At 40.0% G+C, this 15,830-nt stretch overlaps 3 protein-coding genes across 4 annotated transcripts; 1 reads left to right on the top strand and 2 right to left on the bottom strand.

Annotated features, from left to right (window-relative positions):
* The first annotated feature begins 1,619 nt into the window (after positions 1-1,619).
* LOC128866292 (diacylglycerol kinase epsilon) lies at positions 1,620-5,591 on the top strand. The gene is made up of 7 exons (XM_054106896.1): positions 1,620-1,999; positions 2,512-3,192; positions 3,280-3,393; positions 3,447-3,653; positions 3,714-3,879; positions 3,944-4,095; positions 4,180-5,591. Exons 1-7 carry the CDS (start codon positions 1,832-1,834, stop codon positions 4,294-4,296), a joined length of 1,605 nt encoding a protein of 534 aa, XP_053962871.1. The 5' UTR covers positions 1,620-1,831; the 3' UTR covers positions 4,297-5,591.
* Positions 5,592-7,763: 2,172 nt separating this feature from the next.
* LOC128866293 (nascent polypeptide-associated complex subunit alpha) lies at positions 7,764-9,054 on the bottom strand. 2 transcript variants are annotated; one of them, XM_054106897.1, is made up of 2 exons: positions 8,946-9,054; positions 7,764-8,738 (listed from the first exon to the last, which is right to left on the bottom strand). In XM_054106897.1, exon 2 carries the CDS (start codon positions 8,712-8,714, stop codon positions 8,055-8,057), a length of 660 nt encoding a protein of 219 aa, XP_053962872.1. In that variant the 5' UTR covers positions 8,715-8,738; positions 8,946-9,054; the 3' UTR covers positions 7,764-8,054. The 2 variants fall into 2 exon arrangements, with proteins under 2 accessions (XP_053962872.1, XP_053962874.1); XM_054106899.1 differs by having other exon boundaries at positions 7,764-8,756; positions 8,946-9,045.
* A 5,327-nt stretch (positions 9,055-14,381) lies between these two features.
* On the bottom strand, positions 14,382-14,846 carry LOC128868723 (uncharacterized). Its single transcript, XM_054111149.1, has one exon. The coding sequence runs from the start codon at positions 14,844-14,846 to the stop codon at positions 14,382-14,384; it is 465 nt and encodes a 154-aa protein (XP_053967124.1).
* Between the last annotated feature and the right edge of the window lie 984 nt (positions 14,847-15,830).

Below are 15,830 nucleotides of genomic sequence, written 5' to 3'. Positions count from 1 at the left end.
ATGCTGTCACCTTAATAAATTCGCCTTGGGTCCTTCTCAATTCTGACGGCGCTGCTGGTGTTGAGCAACGACATCTTGCAAAGCCATATTCGTTTTGTGGGGATACCAAATTTATACCAAATCTAGATACATATTACGAGTTATTAAGCAGAGGTGCATGCGCATAGGGTATTCAGTCTAAAGTTAACGTGAGAACGTGTAAAGTAGGGTAAAACGATTAACTGTTGCAATTAAATAAAGCATGTTGTGTTTCCATTAGTTGTTACTTTTATTTAGCAATCTAGTGATCGAACTCAGAAGAATTATTGTCAAACGTTTTGTTTGGATAAAAACGTATTGATTTCGCAACAGTATCATTGGCCAGATAAAATAATTATCAGTGCTGGAATCTCGACAATCAAAGCGATTTGCTTGATTATGAGCAAGACCCAAGACGATCCTTGAGTCAGACCCTCAAATGAAGTAAACAAATTGAAAGTACTAGTGCTGCTGACATTGGTTGGCATCTAAGTATTGGAAATAAAGTAAAGCAAGTTGTGTTGCCATTAATTTTTGACTTTTCCTTGACAAGTGGTCTGGATCCAGAAAGCAAAAAACAAAATGCATGTATGTTTTTACTTATATGCGTATGCCATCACATATAAACAGATTTGTAATAGACTACCCTCTTTCCAATGGGTGGGGTTTTAAATGAAACGTCCCCATACTTCTTGCTTACTTACTAATTCGTGTAAGATTTTATTAACAGTTATTTCAATCTCGAAATACTTTATTTACATGTCTTCTTTTCTTAATTCAATCAATTCGCCTTGTAAATAATCGGTTTGGCATTTGAGTACCGGAAGGAAATATAAAATACATGTAACTTTTTATTTTTGTACTACTGTTATCACCAAGATAAATCTATTCAAGGTAGTAGCGGTAGACGGGTTGATTTGTGTTTTTTTTTCTTTGGCGTGTACATTCGGATGTCAGCCTAAAATAAAGTTTCGAAAAGTAGTTCCATTCGCACCATAGTCGGTTGCTTCTAGCTCCAACGTAATGTGGGCTATACAACATAGTTCGGCTTTTTCTTTTCTTGTGGCATTTCTGATCAAGAATGGTGGAATACAATGTTGCCTTCCGAATTCACTGTTTCCTCAGAGCCCATGAATAAACAAATAAAAGGAAAGGAAATTACTTGTTTGTGAGAGGAAGAGTAGGCGAAAGCAATAGAAACTTCTAAACACTAGAAATTGTATACATATGTACACACACACTTTCTTGTCACGGCGCCATCCGTATAAAAACGAAATAAAAATACAATTAGAGGCTTTATATTCATTTGTGCTTTGGCAATTTAACATGCGCCATTTCGCTTTCATTAGCTTGGTTGGTTTAAATCTCTTAGTTTAAATCTCTTTAAATACTACCAAACCATTTACTGAATTTTGAGAAACATGTAATTTCTTCTCCTTTTGTTGGTTTTGTATCGGAAAGGAGTCTCAAGTCAGACTTGTCAAAATCGGGAAAAACAAAGTGACATTTTCGGAAGACGTTACCTTCAGTATTCAATTCGCCTTGGTTATCGACATATGAGTCCAAGAATTCGCCTTGATATATGTCTACTTTTGTTTTTAATGAGAATCCTTACGCGAAATTTGACAGCTGCCAGTTTTTGATGCTTTTGAAGCATAAATCAATAAAATTTCCATGGCATATTAAAAACACGAAATACAAGGAAGATAAAAATAGTTCAGAAAAGGGCTAATGGTTTACTCAAAATGAAATTCCAGTCCCGGAGAAGTTATAAATTAACCAAATACATGCGGGAGTAAAATATAACTTCGAAATGAATATACAACTCACCAGCTTTGAATTAAGTTCGGAGGCATTAATTGGATCATTATTGGCATTATGCGCATTATTTGTTTTTTGTCGCAGTTTATTGGTGGAAGACGTTATTTGCATACCAGGGAAAACTAAACATAGCTGGAAGTCTATCAAAATCCTAGAAAAGGCTAGTTTACAAAATATGTGCACACCCTGCGACATAACAAGAGCACATAAATATTTTCCCCAGTTTCGACCATTTTACTTTTCTAGTAAAAATCATATTAAAATTTTAAATTTCATGCCAAAGTAAAGAAAAAACTTGCTATGCGGTCAGAGCTTATTAAATTTGATTTTTTATAATTTTTTTCCTTGACGGTGTTGAGCATTTTATCCATTAAGAAGTACACTTCTTGGATGTACATATGTAATTAAAAAACTAATAAGCTAAAGAACTGCATACCAAAAATTTTTCCAGATTTTTCTAGATTTATATGGTTTTTGAAAGATAAGGAATATACTTTTATAAAACAAATGTTTATAAAACATGAAAGAAAAATGGTTAAAAACTGGTCACAATGTTGATGTGTTGCTTGTCGCGGGCTAAATATACGAGCTACATTCTGTAGTGTGCACATTCATACATACAACATAACATACCTTTTTATACATATACTTCAATATTATTTATTTGCGTAGGCTTGTTACTGCAATGCTTGCGAAGTCCTTCTAACCCCTTCGGCTGGTCTGTTTTGTGATTGCTGTGGCATTTGTACCCATAACGCTAACGTTTGTACCAAAAAAATAGATATCACTTATCGTTGCAAAGATAAATGGCTGCGAAATGAAAAATCTATGCGCCATCTATGGGTTCGTGGCAATTTGCCTTTGGCGGTGATTTGCGCTGCCTGTAGCGACGAAATCGATTACCATGCTACTGCGGGCCTCTATGGCTGGAGGTGTGCATGGTGTCAACGCTGTTACCATAACAACTGCTACAAACATATAGATACTCGTGCAGAATGTGATCTAGGTGAATTCCGGGACATGATTTTTCCACCATATTGCATTGTTGCTGCACGTACGCGTGAGTCGGTAAGATTGCACTTAGCTGGCATCAAACCACCAAGCATTGAAGGATGGGAGCCTCTAATAGTTATTGCCAATACAAAATCTGGTAGCAATACAAGTTCGGATGTGGTATCTTTGCTTCGCGGTTTTCTCCATCCTCTCCAAGTAATGGAATTGGGTACTCGGGGACCCCAAGATGCCATGCAATGGGCAGCAAAGGCCAGTCCACGGCCTTGCCGATTGTTGGTGGCGGGTGGCGACGGAACAGTGGGTTGGGTGCTAAATACAATATACGCACTCAATATAAAGGTAACATTATGTATGAATATATTGTATGGCTATATACATATTATAAAGAAATTAATAAAAAATACATAAATATACAATGTTTTCTAGCCTATGCCCTCAGTTGCCATAATACCACTGGGTACGGGTAACGATCTTTCACGTGTGATGGGTTGGGGACCGGAACCCCCTTCAATTTTAGATCCAACTACAATACTTAGGAATGTAAGTATTATCTTCTTATTTTCTTTAAGCAATCTAAAAATTTTGATTTTCAGATAAAACAGGCGCGCTCTGTTAATTTGGATCGTTTCGATTTACAAATTGAGAGACTGCATTATCGCCTGCCTATTCAACGACATCCGATCAAAACGATACATGTCTATAACTATTTTAGCATTGGAGTGGATGCGCTGGTCACATATAATTTTCACAAAACTCGTGAATCTAGATTTTACGTACTAAGTAGTCGTATTTTTAATAAGGTAGACTATAATTTGTTTTGTTTATCTGTTTTATGCAGTAAGTAAATTTTAAATTTTCAGCTAATTTATTTCGGTTTCGGCACGCAACAAATTGTTCAACGCGATTGTGAGCGTATTGAACAGAAATTGGACATATATTTGGACGGTCACCTTGTAGATCTGCCTGAATTGCAATCGATTATCTTCCTTAATATTGATTCATGGGGAGCTGGCTGTAAACTATGTGGTACGTTTTATTGTGACTAAAAATTTATAAGTACTTGAAATGTGCGGAATGTCTGTATTTGCAGATCTTAGTAACTCAGATGCAAAGACGAAAATATATAACTCTATTTCGGATGGTATGATGGAGGTTTTTGGACTTGTGTCTTCTTTTCACATGGCACAGTTACAGTGCGGCATTAGCAAACCGGTGCGCATTGGCCAAGCCAAGCAAATACGAGTAAGAAAGTCATTTGTATTCATATGCAACATACATAAAATTTATAAAATGTGCTAATAAAAACTTTCATTTCATGTCTGTCAGATTGTTGTTAGGGCTACCTGTCCCATGCAATCTGATGGCGAGCCTTGGATGCAAGCTCCGGCCGACATACGCTTACAGTCACGCAGCCAAGTACGTATGCTTAGGTTTGAAAGCTAGTACAAGTACTTAAAAAGTCAAATAGTTACGCAATTGTGTTGAACTTATCTATGTTAGGCCTTATATAAGGCTTCGACTCATAAGTGTCAAATTTACACGATATTACATATATATCTGTTTATAGATATGCATAAGTATGATATTAAAGATTAATTTCGTGGTATTAAATTTTAAATTAATAACAATTCACATTTCAAATTCAAAGTATTTTGTGACTTATGGCTGTATTAACAATATAACAAATATGCTTATATAAAATATTTGTATTTAATGTATATAAGTTAAAGGTGTAAAAGTTGTGTAAAGCTAGAACTCCATACCATTCCACGATCGTCGTTTCTTTGTAACCGGATCTGAATGGGTTGGTGCGTGACCACCATTCGGAATTAAGAGCGGTGCGAATCTCGGTGAAACACCAAAATTTAGAAAAAGTTTTTCTAATAGCCGTCGCTTCTTGGCAGGCAATGGCAAACCCCGTATTTCTGCCATGAAAAATTCCTCATAAAAAATATCTGCCGTTCGGAATCGGCTTAAAACTGTAGATCCCTCCATTTGTGGAACAACATAAAGACGCACACCACAAATAGGATGAGGAGCTCGGCAAACACCCAAAAAGGGTGTACGCGCAAATTATATAATATATGTATATACACAATGGTTGTTACTTCCGTATTTGTATGGAATATGATGCAACAACAACATGCAAGTGTTCCTGGCTCTTCGTATTTCAGCGTTTTATTCAGTTATAAGATTTGTCGGCTGAAGTTCTAGTTTAACACTATCGATTTTGATTTCTTGTTTGTTAAGTATTAATGTTTTAAGTGAAGTTTGTTTAATGCCCGATTAATGGAACCTGAATTGTGTTAAAACATGTGAACACTACTGATTATGTACATAATTGCAACGCTGCTATATTCCAAAAATCCACCTTATTTTACTTGAAATGCATCATCAAAACTTCGAGATTGTAACCGGCCGAGGACTGTCACTTCAGCAGCATTTCTCGTATACGCTCGGGGAATGTTTATGCTGCTGCAACAACAACAACAACAACAAATTTCATGAATTAAAAAAAAAAAAAAAAGGAATGATTGAAATTTTCGCTTGTTTTCGCTTTTGTAAAACATACTAATCTAAGTGCTTTAAATTATTGAAATATATTCAATATATGTAGATCAGTGTGTGAGTGGTCAAACAAATCGGATGGTCAAACTTTGTATTCTATCACCCTTGGGTATAAATATCGCAAATCACTAAAACTCACATTTCGTGTTCGCCGAACTAAAGACTGCCATCATAACCACGGCTAATGTGTGCACTCACCCATGCAGACACCTGCTCGAGCTTGAGTCACCTCCCAGGCACATCAGGAGACACTTCCTCAACTACGTGGATGAGGTCCAAAACACAACAGACAGACCACTCCAGGATCAGACAGTGTACAGACAGGCCATTAACGACATTCATCGGGAGACCCTTACCACTTTCTTAAGTTCCCGACCTCCGAATGCCGTTATCGGAGTCCAACCACCACCTATTGCAGACGAAGAGCTCCAGCTTCCCCGAGAGTCCCGCGTAGCCTTGGCAGAATTACGTTCTGGATACTGTAGCAGGTTAAACTCCTACCTATCCAGAATCGACCACGACATACTAAATATATGTCCAGCATGTGAAGGCACCCCGCACGACACTAACCACCTTTTCACATGCCCCATCAAACCCACTCATCTAACACCTCTCTCCCTCTGGACCCAACCCATCGAAACAGCTAGTTTCCTGCGCCTACCGTTAGATGAGCTAGACGAAGACGACCGGTAATTACACTACACTGACAGGGCGAAGATACTGCTACAACAACAACAGGACCAGAGAACTATACTGAACTAGAACTAGACATTGATGGCCTGTGCGCCAAAGTGAACGATTATCTCACCAATCTTTCTCGCTTTTTCACTGCAAGGAATCTACAACTTTCCCCCACAAAGTCCACTACGACCCTCTTAACAATCTGGACAAAAGAGGTCAAAGTGGACGACACACCAATTCCGACTGTTAACAACCACACAATTTTGGGTGTACACTTCGACAATTAGCTTTCCTTCTATGCGCACACAAGTCCAAAAACGCAAAAAGGTCCTCAAACCGTTTGCCGGCAGTACTTGTAGCTATCGACATTTAAGGCAATTGGCCGGCCTTTCTAAACCACACTGCGCCTGTCTGGTCGCCTGGAACTAGTGACACGCAGTAGATAAAGCTTCAGACTTGCCAAAACGCTGCTATTCGGATAGCAACGGGATGCCAACGAACTGCTCAGCAAATAGTTTCTGCTAGGGCGCTACCGTAGGTCTCACCCATGTAGACACCTGCTTGAGCCTGAGCCGCCTTCCAGGCACGTCAGGAGGCACCTCTTCAACTATTCCAATCATCACGCACTGTAGATGAAAAGCTCCAGCTAGCCCGAAAGACCCGCGTAACCTTGGCACAACTACGTTCTGGATATTGTAGCAGGTTAAACTCTTACTTACCCAGAATTAGCCGCGACATACCAAACATATTTCCAGCATGTGGACCAACCCCAACAGAACCACGCATCTAACACCTCTCTCCCTCTGCCCCTAACCTGTCGAAACAGCAAGTTCCCTGGACCTACTGTTAGATGAGCTAGGCGAAGAAGTCCGCTGATTTACACTACACTGTATTTTAGTATTAGTATTGCTGCTACAACAACAACCAGGACCACAGAACTTGTTTTCCTTAAAAGACCAGAGCATAAAACAGTGACAAGGTCCTCAAATAACTAGCCGTTGGCACTTGGGACAAGAACGAAGAAATGTTGCTGACGGAATTTAGATAAATTGGCCGGCCGGTTCAGAATTATGCAACGCCGATTTGGTCGCCTGCTCTCCACAGCGATGCTACTTTGCTCACAGTTAAGAGGCATGGTAAGATCCTCAGCAATCAATTCCTGCTGGGATGATACAGAAAGCACCAGCCCTGTGGGTATGTTTCTTGGGTATCCGTTAGATGAGATAGACGATGTCGACTGGTAACTACACCAAACCGAACGGGCTTGGTGAGTTGCTACAAAAACAACAAAAATCGGAGAACTTGTTTTCCTTAAAAGCTCTCTAATAATACGTCATTGAGCTCAGAATTGTTGTTTAATTTCTCAAAATTTTCCAAATATTTAAACTCGAAAGCTAATATTTTGAGGAGTAACGAGTCACATGTTTTTCTCGGGGTATATTAAGCGTCAATATAAAATAGTTAATATGACGAATCATTTTAAAAAGTTTCGCATCTTATTCTGATATGTAACTGCGATAAAATTGTGTCACACGAAAAACACTACAAGACACAGTAAAAAATATTCCTAGAGAACGATTTACCATCAGTTTCGCTAATGTATAGTATTTTCTCTTATATTCGTATTCGACCACATTGACGCCCAATTAAGATTAATGAACTTTTGGTATTTTAGATTTTAATTGATAGAAAGATATTTTGCATTTTACCTCTGCATTTATGGCAATGCAATAGGATATAAACAGCAATACAGTTATTAGCTTAGCGACTCTAAACTAAAACTATTTAATTCATTTGTAACTTTCTTCTGTTTGGCCTGGTCGTAATGTTTTTCTGTAGCTAAATTTTTTGTATGTAGTATTACAGTTGTTGCGTATTCTTTCCAAATGTATCGTAAGGCGGGTACTCTTGACTACGTGCGATGCCAACGTCGTGTTGTTACACACATGCGCTTAAATCATCGTAAGCTCCATAATTGCATTAACGATATCGTTATTGTGTTTCTTAAGTGCTCTTATGGCCTTAGCGCGAGTTGTATTCGCCTGAGTGATTACCAGCTCAATGTCCTTCTCGTCTACGCCAGTCTCATCAACTTCTTCCTCATCCTCTTCCGCAATAGGCGCTACAGATGTAGTTGTACCCAATGTCTCTGCAATATTTGCTGCTTCTGGTGCTTTAAATTTCTCGGCAGCAGCAACTTGAGCTTGTTGAGACAAATCTTCTATCTTCGCCTCACCGAATACGATGTATGTGTCGCTGTGTGGATTCTTGTACACATCTGGATTGTTGATTACGAAAAGAATATTCTTTGACTTGCGAATTGTAACACGATTAACACCTTGAATTTGTTTCAGACCAAGTTTAAGCATTATTTTTCGTGCCTTCTTTTCGCCTCGGGATTGCTTAGCCTTCGAGACTAAATCGACTGGGAGCCCAGTAGCTCCGCCGCCCAACTGTGTTGTACCACCAGCGGCATCCTCAAGTTCAGGGATGCTGTCTTCAGACCCGCAATCGCTAGCATCATCTTCAATGCGCACCTCTGGGGGTTTTATTTCACAAGCACTAGCACTAGCAGCAGCATCAGTTTTAATTTCAGTAACTTCCGCGGTCATGATAAAGATGGTACTTCTTTTAGTCTATAAAAATTAAAATTACTACATAGGAAAAAAATAATTTTAACAAAAGCTATTCATTAAATAATTTAATTGGGAAGACAATTGGTATATAGCCTATTAGACAGAGAATAAATATAGTAAATTAATAGCTTCTAATTTGGCCTTCACAAATCACAATTATTAAATAAATATCTAATCGGATGCCTATTATTTCATACGATTATTTACCTGAATAAAATTCCAACCTTTCTCGGTGTTTGAAGAAAATTTGACAAAACGAGTTCAATGAGAACAAAACCAAGTTGGCAGAACTGCTTTCAGATCGGCTATTAGAGCGGCATCTGCTTGTCAATACGAAAACGGCCGCTTTAAGGCCAGTTCATACCAAACAACTTCTGTTGCTGGAGCTCACAAGCTGACGTTGAGGGGTTAGCGAGCAATATATAAGAGTGCAGAGTTCGTCACGCTCAGCAGCCTTTTTCGTGTTTTCTTCCTTCGCTTACGCTTTTGACATTCGGTCACTCTTCTCACAGAGAACGTTAATGACCCGATTTACACGAGGAGACATCTGGAAGGGAGACACTGGAAATTCTCTTTTAAAGTTTCATTCGCGTTCACACGGGCAAAAATGTTTCCGCGACATTTTGACATTTAACACTTTAGCATCGTCTGGTTCGGATGTATTCTAGTACGCGCTTACATGTAAAGCAGAGAGCGTTCGACAACAGTTTCTTAAATATATGAATGAAAAATTCAAACTGGTTAAATAATAAATAATTTGTTGTTTTTTTATTGAAATATATTTATAAATTCTTATACTTGAATAAAAAAAAATTGAATTAAAAATACTTCATATGTAAATAATTAACTTAAAATTAACTTGAGTAACTAGAAATGCGAGGAAAATTAGAATTCAACATAAACATGCCCCATAATATATTTTAAATTATACCTACTTTACTAGCAAAAATAATCGTGCATTTCCCAAGCAGTGTTCGTATGTTTGTCATCTTTGTTATCTTCCGTTTGCTTGAAAACCAACACATAACTCAGAACCTTCTCCCACAAAAGAAAAAAACGAATGAAGCAACTGTCAAAAATTGGAAAGATTGGAAATACGAATAAGAAGAGCAAAGCGTGTCGCCGAGTACGGGAGACAAAATCCCTTCTCTCTTCCGCGGCCGTCCTTCACCCCCGAACAAAATGTTTCCCTTCCAGATGTCTCCTCGTGTAAATCGGGTCAATGTATACATAAACGTTCTCTGCTTCTCATTATGATTAAGCACGGCTGCCACCTTTGTCATAAGTTACCATTTTTGGTAACTTTTTGAACAGCAGCAAAATTTACATACGCAATTTCCGCTGCCAAATCTAATGCTGAAAACAGTGACTGACGTATGCAGTCATCCCGTAGAGAACAACTGCGTTCTTTTGCTGAAAACAGTGAACACCATAAACACACCCCATGTAAATGAAAAGTTCCTTCCTTCCGTATCGTAGTACCGTAGATCTTATTTCACGATTGTTAAAAAAATCCCGCAATACCGACTCAGCTGATTGCTCTCTCACCACATAGTGTTGCCAAGCAGTACATTTCGAAATCATTTACAAAATAAGGCTTAGAAAAATTATAATTTTTGTTAAAATAGCTTAAAAATACCGTTGAATAATGTTAATTATAGATAAATGTTTGCATTTGTTTGTTTTTTGGCTTTAGTTTATTAAACAATGAAAAATTGTAACTGATAACGCGGATGTGTGAAAAAGTGTGTAAGCAAAAATATCAATGGCAACATTGTGTAGATACAACCAAACACATACACACATAAACCGGTTCATTCACCTAATTGATTTTGATTTACAGTCACATAACATTTACAGTCACATAACCGTAAAACTACTTAAGCCCAGTTTTCTTTGCCTAATCATCAATGGTTAATGGTTAATGGTTGTAAAGGGTTAAGGAGTAGCCCTTTAGCACTGCGACCATATTGATCTATTGTGCACCCTATGCTGTCTATTGACTGTTAAGTATGCTTATGAATTGTACCAGCTCCTTCTGAGGGAGTGATTGAAGGTCTTCATCTGTAAGCATGAACTTGTTTAAAAACCTTTTCCTTCTGTGCGTCAACCCCGGACATTCGATAATGAGATGTTCCATAGACTCCTCATCTTCGCAGCAGAATCTGCAGGTGCTGGTGTTAGTTATGCCTAATTTATGTAAGTGTTTGTTGCAGGTGAAGTGACCCGTGAGGGCGCCTGTGAGAGTGCGAATGCTCTTTTTGTTTAACGTGAGGGCCATGTTGGCTCTTTTAGCGTTGAAACTTAAGAACTTTTTGGAGTGTCTAAGACCCTCTACATTGTTCCAATGCTGATTTAATAGAGTTTTGGCCCAGTATTTTATTTTTTGTTTTAGGTTGTTTTTGTTGAATCCGAACATAGGACTAGGTCCGATGAAGTTTTCATCTGCCCCTTTTTTGGCTTGAAAGTCTGCCTTTTCGTGGCCGTCATATCCCTCATGTCCCGGTACCCAAATTAATGATACATTGTTTTTGGATGCCAGATTATTGAGTGCCTTGTGGCATTCTAAGAGGGTTTTTGAGTTGTATGTATAGCTATCTAAAGCTTTTAGGACTGATTGGCTGTCCGAGAGTATTTTAATCCTTACTCTCTTGTGGTTTCTGCGTTGCATGATGTTTACTGCTTCCATTATTGCGTATAGTTCCGCTTGGAAGATAGTGGTGTCCCTGGTGAGAGTGTATGATTTGTGGATTCTGGGCCCCACTACACCTGCTCCTACACCATAAGGTGTTTTTGATCCATCAGTGTACCATTTTTGTGAATCATCATTCATCCATTTTGGGTTTGTTTTCCACTCGATCCTCTCAGGAAAGGTAACTGTGTATCCTTTTGTGAAACAGAGGATTGGGTCGATGTGGTCTGAAACTTGAGCCATGCTTATGGTGTTTTTGATTTTATTTAGGATATTTAGGTGACCGGTGAGGTTGCCCAATTTGAAATTTGCTTTCATGTGTAGCATGAGTGCTTGCGTAGCTGCTTCCTCTTGGATTGCTATATGAAGTGGTGGGAGATTAAGGAGTGCTTCCATGCCAGCTGTTGGGGTAGTTCTCATAGCCCCTGTGATGCATAGACAAGCAAGCCTTTGTACTTTTCCCAGTTTGGTTATCGCTGTTTGTTGGATAGATTTGCTCCACCATACTAGTGCCCCATACAGTATGATTGGTCTAACCATTTGGGTGTATATCCAGAGGGCCATACTAGGGCTGAGGCCCCAGGATCTCCCTAGTAGTTGTTTGGTTGTCCACAAGGATTTCGTGGCTTTTTTTGTTATATTATTTATGTGTGATTCCCAAGTGAGTTTTTTATCTAAGGTTAAACCTAGATATTTGACCTCTTCCTTTAGTTCTATCACTGTTTCATTTAGTTTCAATGCAGGAAACTCTAACTTTCTTTTTCTTGTGAAGGGGATTATTGTGGTTTTGTTAGGGTTGATCGATAGCCCCTCATTTTTACACCATTCCCATGTTGCGTTCAAGGCATTTTGCATTAAGTCTGTTAGTGTCCTTTCATGGTTGCCTTTTATTATAACAGATATGTCATCTGCATAACCAATGGTTATAAATCCCTTATTGTTTAGGTGCTGCACCAAGTCATCAACTAGTAGGGACCATAGCAGTGGAGAAAGAACTCCTCCTTGCGGACATCCCTTTACTGTTGTGACATTAAGTTCAGCTTGGCCTAACGAGGCTTTAATAATCCTCTGATTAAGCATTTGGCTTATCCAGTGAGTTAATATTGGGTTTGCACCTCTTTTTTCGAGTGCTGTTTCCATGGATTTGTAATTTGCGTTGTCGAAGGCTCCCTCTATGTCCATAAAGGAACATAGGGCTATTTCTTTTTGATTTAGGGCCTTTTCTATATTGACAACGAATGTGTGCAGTGCTGTGACTGTGGATTTCCCTTTTTGGTAAGCAAATTGCAGCTTATGAAGGGGTTTTTTGAAGATTACTTCTTCTCTTAGATGGTATTCGAGTAGTTTTTCCATTGTCTTTAGCATGAACGATGATAGACTGATTGGTCTGTAAGATTTTGGAGAGTCAGGGGGTTTGTTACCTCCCTTAGGGATAAATATTACCTTCACTTTCCTCCATATCTTTGGAATGTATTCCAATATTAGGCTAGCTCTAAAGATTTTCACCATGACTCGGATCAGTTCCACAGTGCCTTTGGATAGAAGTGCTGGGAATATTCCATCCGGCCCTGGTGATTTAAAGGGTTTAAAGGAGTTAATTGCCCACTCTACCCTTTCGAAATTTATGATTTTATTGACAAATGAGTCCGTAGATCTCCGTTGATGGTGAGTTACCATGTCTAGACTATTGTCGATTGATGGGTCATGACTTTTACAATCTGGGAAGTGAGTCTTTAGAAGAAGCTCTAGTGTTTCTACGAATGTGTTGGTAATAGTTCCGTTTGGACCTTTTAGTGTGCCTATGGGACTTGAGTCACCTTTGGAAAGTGATTTTTGGATTCTAGCTGTTGCTGGAGTATCTTTTAGATCCTCGCAGAAGTTTTTCCAAGAGTTTCGTTTGGATTTCCTTAGTTCTTTGTTATAGTTAGTTAGGGATTTCCTATATTCGTCCCATTTGTTTGTTTTCTTTGAAGTGTTGAATAGTTTTCTCGTTGCTTTCCGAAGTTTGTCAAGTTCGTTGTTCCACCAGGGGACCCTCTTCGTGGAGGATTTAATTTTTAGTGGACAACAGTCTTGATATGAGGCCATGATTGAGTCAGTCATTTCTGTTACTGCCTCTTCTAGTTCCTCTGTTGATGTTATTTTGCTTACGCTGTTATTAAGCTTAGCTGAAAGACATTCATTGTATCTTTTTCAGTTTGCTGTTTTTGGGCTTCTGTAAAATGTGGAGAACTTTACTACCCCATTTAGGTCAAAGAGTATGTGTTTGTGGTCAGACATTGAGTCCTCATCCGAGATTCTCCAGTTACTGATCATATTCAAAGATTTGTTAGTAATTAGAGTTAAGTCGAGTACCTCTTGTCGTATTGCGTTTACAAAAGTGGGTTTATTACCCCTGTTTACTATTGTCATATTACTAAGTAATAAAAATTCAAGGAGTGACTCACCTCTGTTGTTTGTATTTGTGCTTCCCCATGCCACATTGTGGGAGTTGGCGTCGCATCCAATTACGAGGGTTAGATTGTGGGTTTGGCAATACTCCACTAGGCCTCTTATTTTTTCTGGTGGTACTATGTCGGCGTCTCCGGGGAAATAAGCTGAGGCGATTACGACCTCTCTCTTGCTTCCGCCAGACTCCGCTTCGACCAGTATTGTTGATGTGTCGCCATCCATGAATTCTGTGAATGGCAAGAATTTAATATTGGTATCTATGATTATCGCAGCCCTAGGTTTGACAGCGCTTTTGTCATAAATTACCTGTGTGTTTTGGACATTGAGGCCTTGAGGACGGCCTCTGTAGATCCAGGGCTCTTGGATCAGCCCTATGTTGATTCCTCCGGCAAGTCTTCTGCTAAGCTCAGTGGTGGCAGCCTTAGCATGGTGAAGATTTGCCTGGAGGCACCTCATTTCGCCGGTTGGTTTTCGGAGTCTTTGGGAGGACTTTCGTCCTCTTATTGTAACTCCACTGACTCCATTTGGTCAACTAACTCTTCGGTCGTTATATTTTCAGATTTCAGCCTGAGGGTCACTTGTATGAAACGGTAGTTTACCCTACCATTGTACTCCTTCAGGCTGGCGTCTGATTTTTGGTCTACCGCTACGACTAGCGTTACGTTGGAGCCTCTTTCGGCTCTTTTTAGCAGGCGCCAGGAATCAACATTGAGGCCTTTATTCTGCCCCTGCACAAAGTCCAGTATCTTGGCTGTCTCGACTTTGACTGAGTTGGGAAAGTACCCCACTGCGATCCGAGAGTGAGGAATTTTGGATTCCTCTGTGGCCCACAGTGTTGTACCCTCCCACGGCGACGCATTAGAAATGGCCGCCTTGACCCATTCCGCCGAAGTGCTCTCCTTACAATGCAGGACAAGGTATCCTGCCTTGTAAGTAGTGCCCAAGAACGCTGGTTTTGTGGCCATGTTTTTCCCCGCCAGTATTTTGTCTAACAGGAGTTGTTGGATGGAGTCCATTTGTTCGGTTGTCAGTACCGTGTTGGGGTAGTCCCTAGCAAGTACTGCCAACCTGACTCCTGTTGTTATGTCTTTGTATGTGGCAGTGGGCTGCCACTTTTTACTCTTTAGAGCTGCGTCTTTCGATGTGGACCATCATCTTTAGGCCGCTTTTTTGCTGTTGCTTCGGGTGGTGTGTCCTCAACCGACCTTAGTCGTTTCGGCCCCGTCGTTGGTTTTCCTGTGTTTTTGCACATGGGCTCCAGAACCTTAGCATAAGCTTCTTCTCTGGTTAGCCCTTTTTTTAGGAAGTGTACAAGTCTTCTCTTGCCCGCACCACTGAGCCTTTTTGACTGTTCCGTTTTCGGCCCTTCGCCATCGGTGTTTGGAGTCGTCTCGGCAGTTCTCACGCCTTCAACTGCGGACCGTTCCTCCTTATTAGTTTGAGGCTTGGTGGCCTCTTCCTGTTGAGGTGTGACCGCCTCTGGTTTTTGAGGTTTTTTGTTCGCCTCTTGGTTGAAGCCTTCTTGGCCGCTTCCGCCATTTTTTTGGTTTTGATTGCTGGTATTCATTTTGTTCCCACGAGTAAAGGGGTATATCGGTCACCTGCGCCAGTGCCCCGGTAGCGCAGGAAGGCATTTTTGAAATGGGGCCTCGCCAGGGCGCCCCAAGTCCGCATACTAGCGACTAGATCCCCCTCTAGCCAAGCATCCCTCGGCGTATGCTGTTCCACCTTGGATTGGGGATTTATACTTACCCAAGGAAGTTTACTCTTCCCGCCCGACTATATTAGCCAGGACCCCAACAGAGACATGACCGTGCTGGGGTATCCTGTTTCCAGTGGCCACCACGGGGAGGAAATAGTCGCACTTCCGACAGTCTTGCAGTTACGGCACAAAGTCCACGAAGGCCTTTGCGTTATTCCCCCTACAAAGACTGCCAGCAATGGCCACC

This window comes from Anastrepha ludens, chromosome 6, assembly GCF_028408465.1.
Source record: "Anastrepha ludens isolate Willacy chromosome 6, idAnaLude1.1, whole genome shotgun sequence".
Classification (NCBI taxonomy): Eukaryota; Metazoa; Arthropoda; class Insecta; order Diptera; family Tephritidae; genus Anastrepha; species Anastrepha ludens.
The sequence above is the reverse complement of the archived record's forward strand: the minus strand, read 5'-3'. Positions and strand labels throughout refer to the sequence as shown.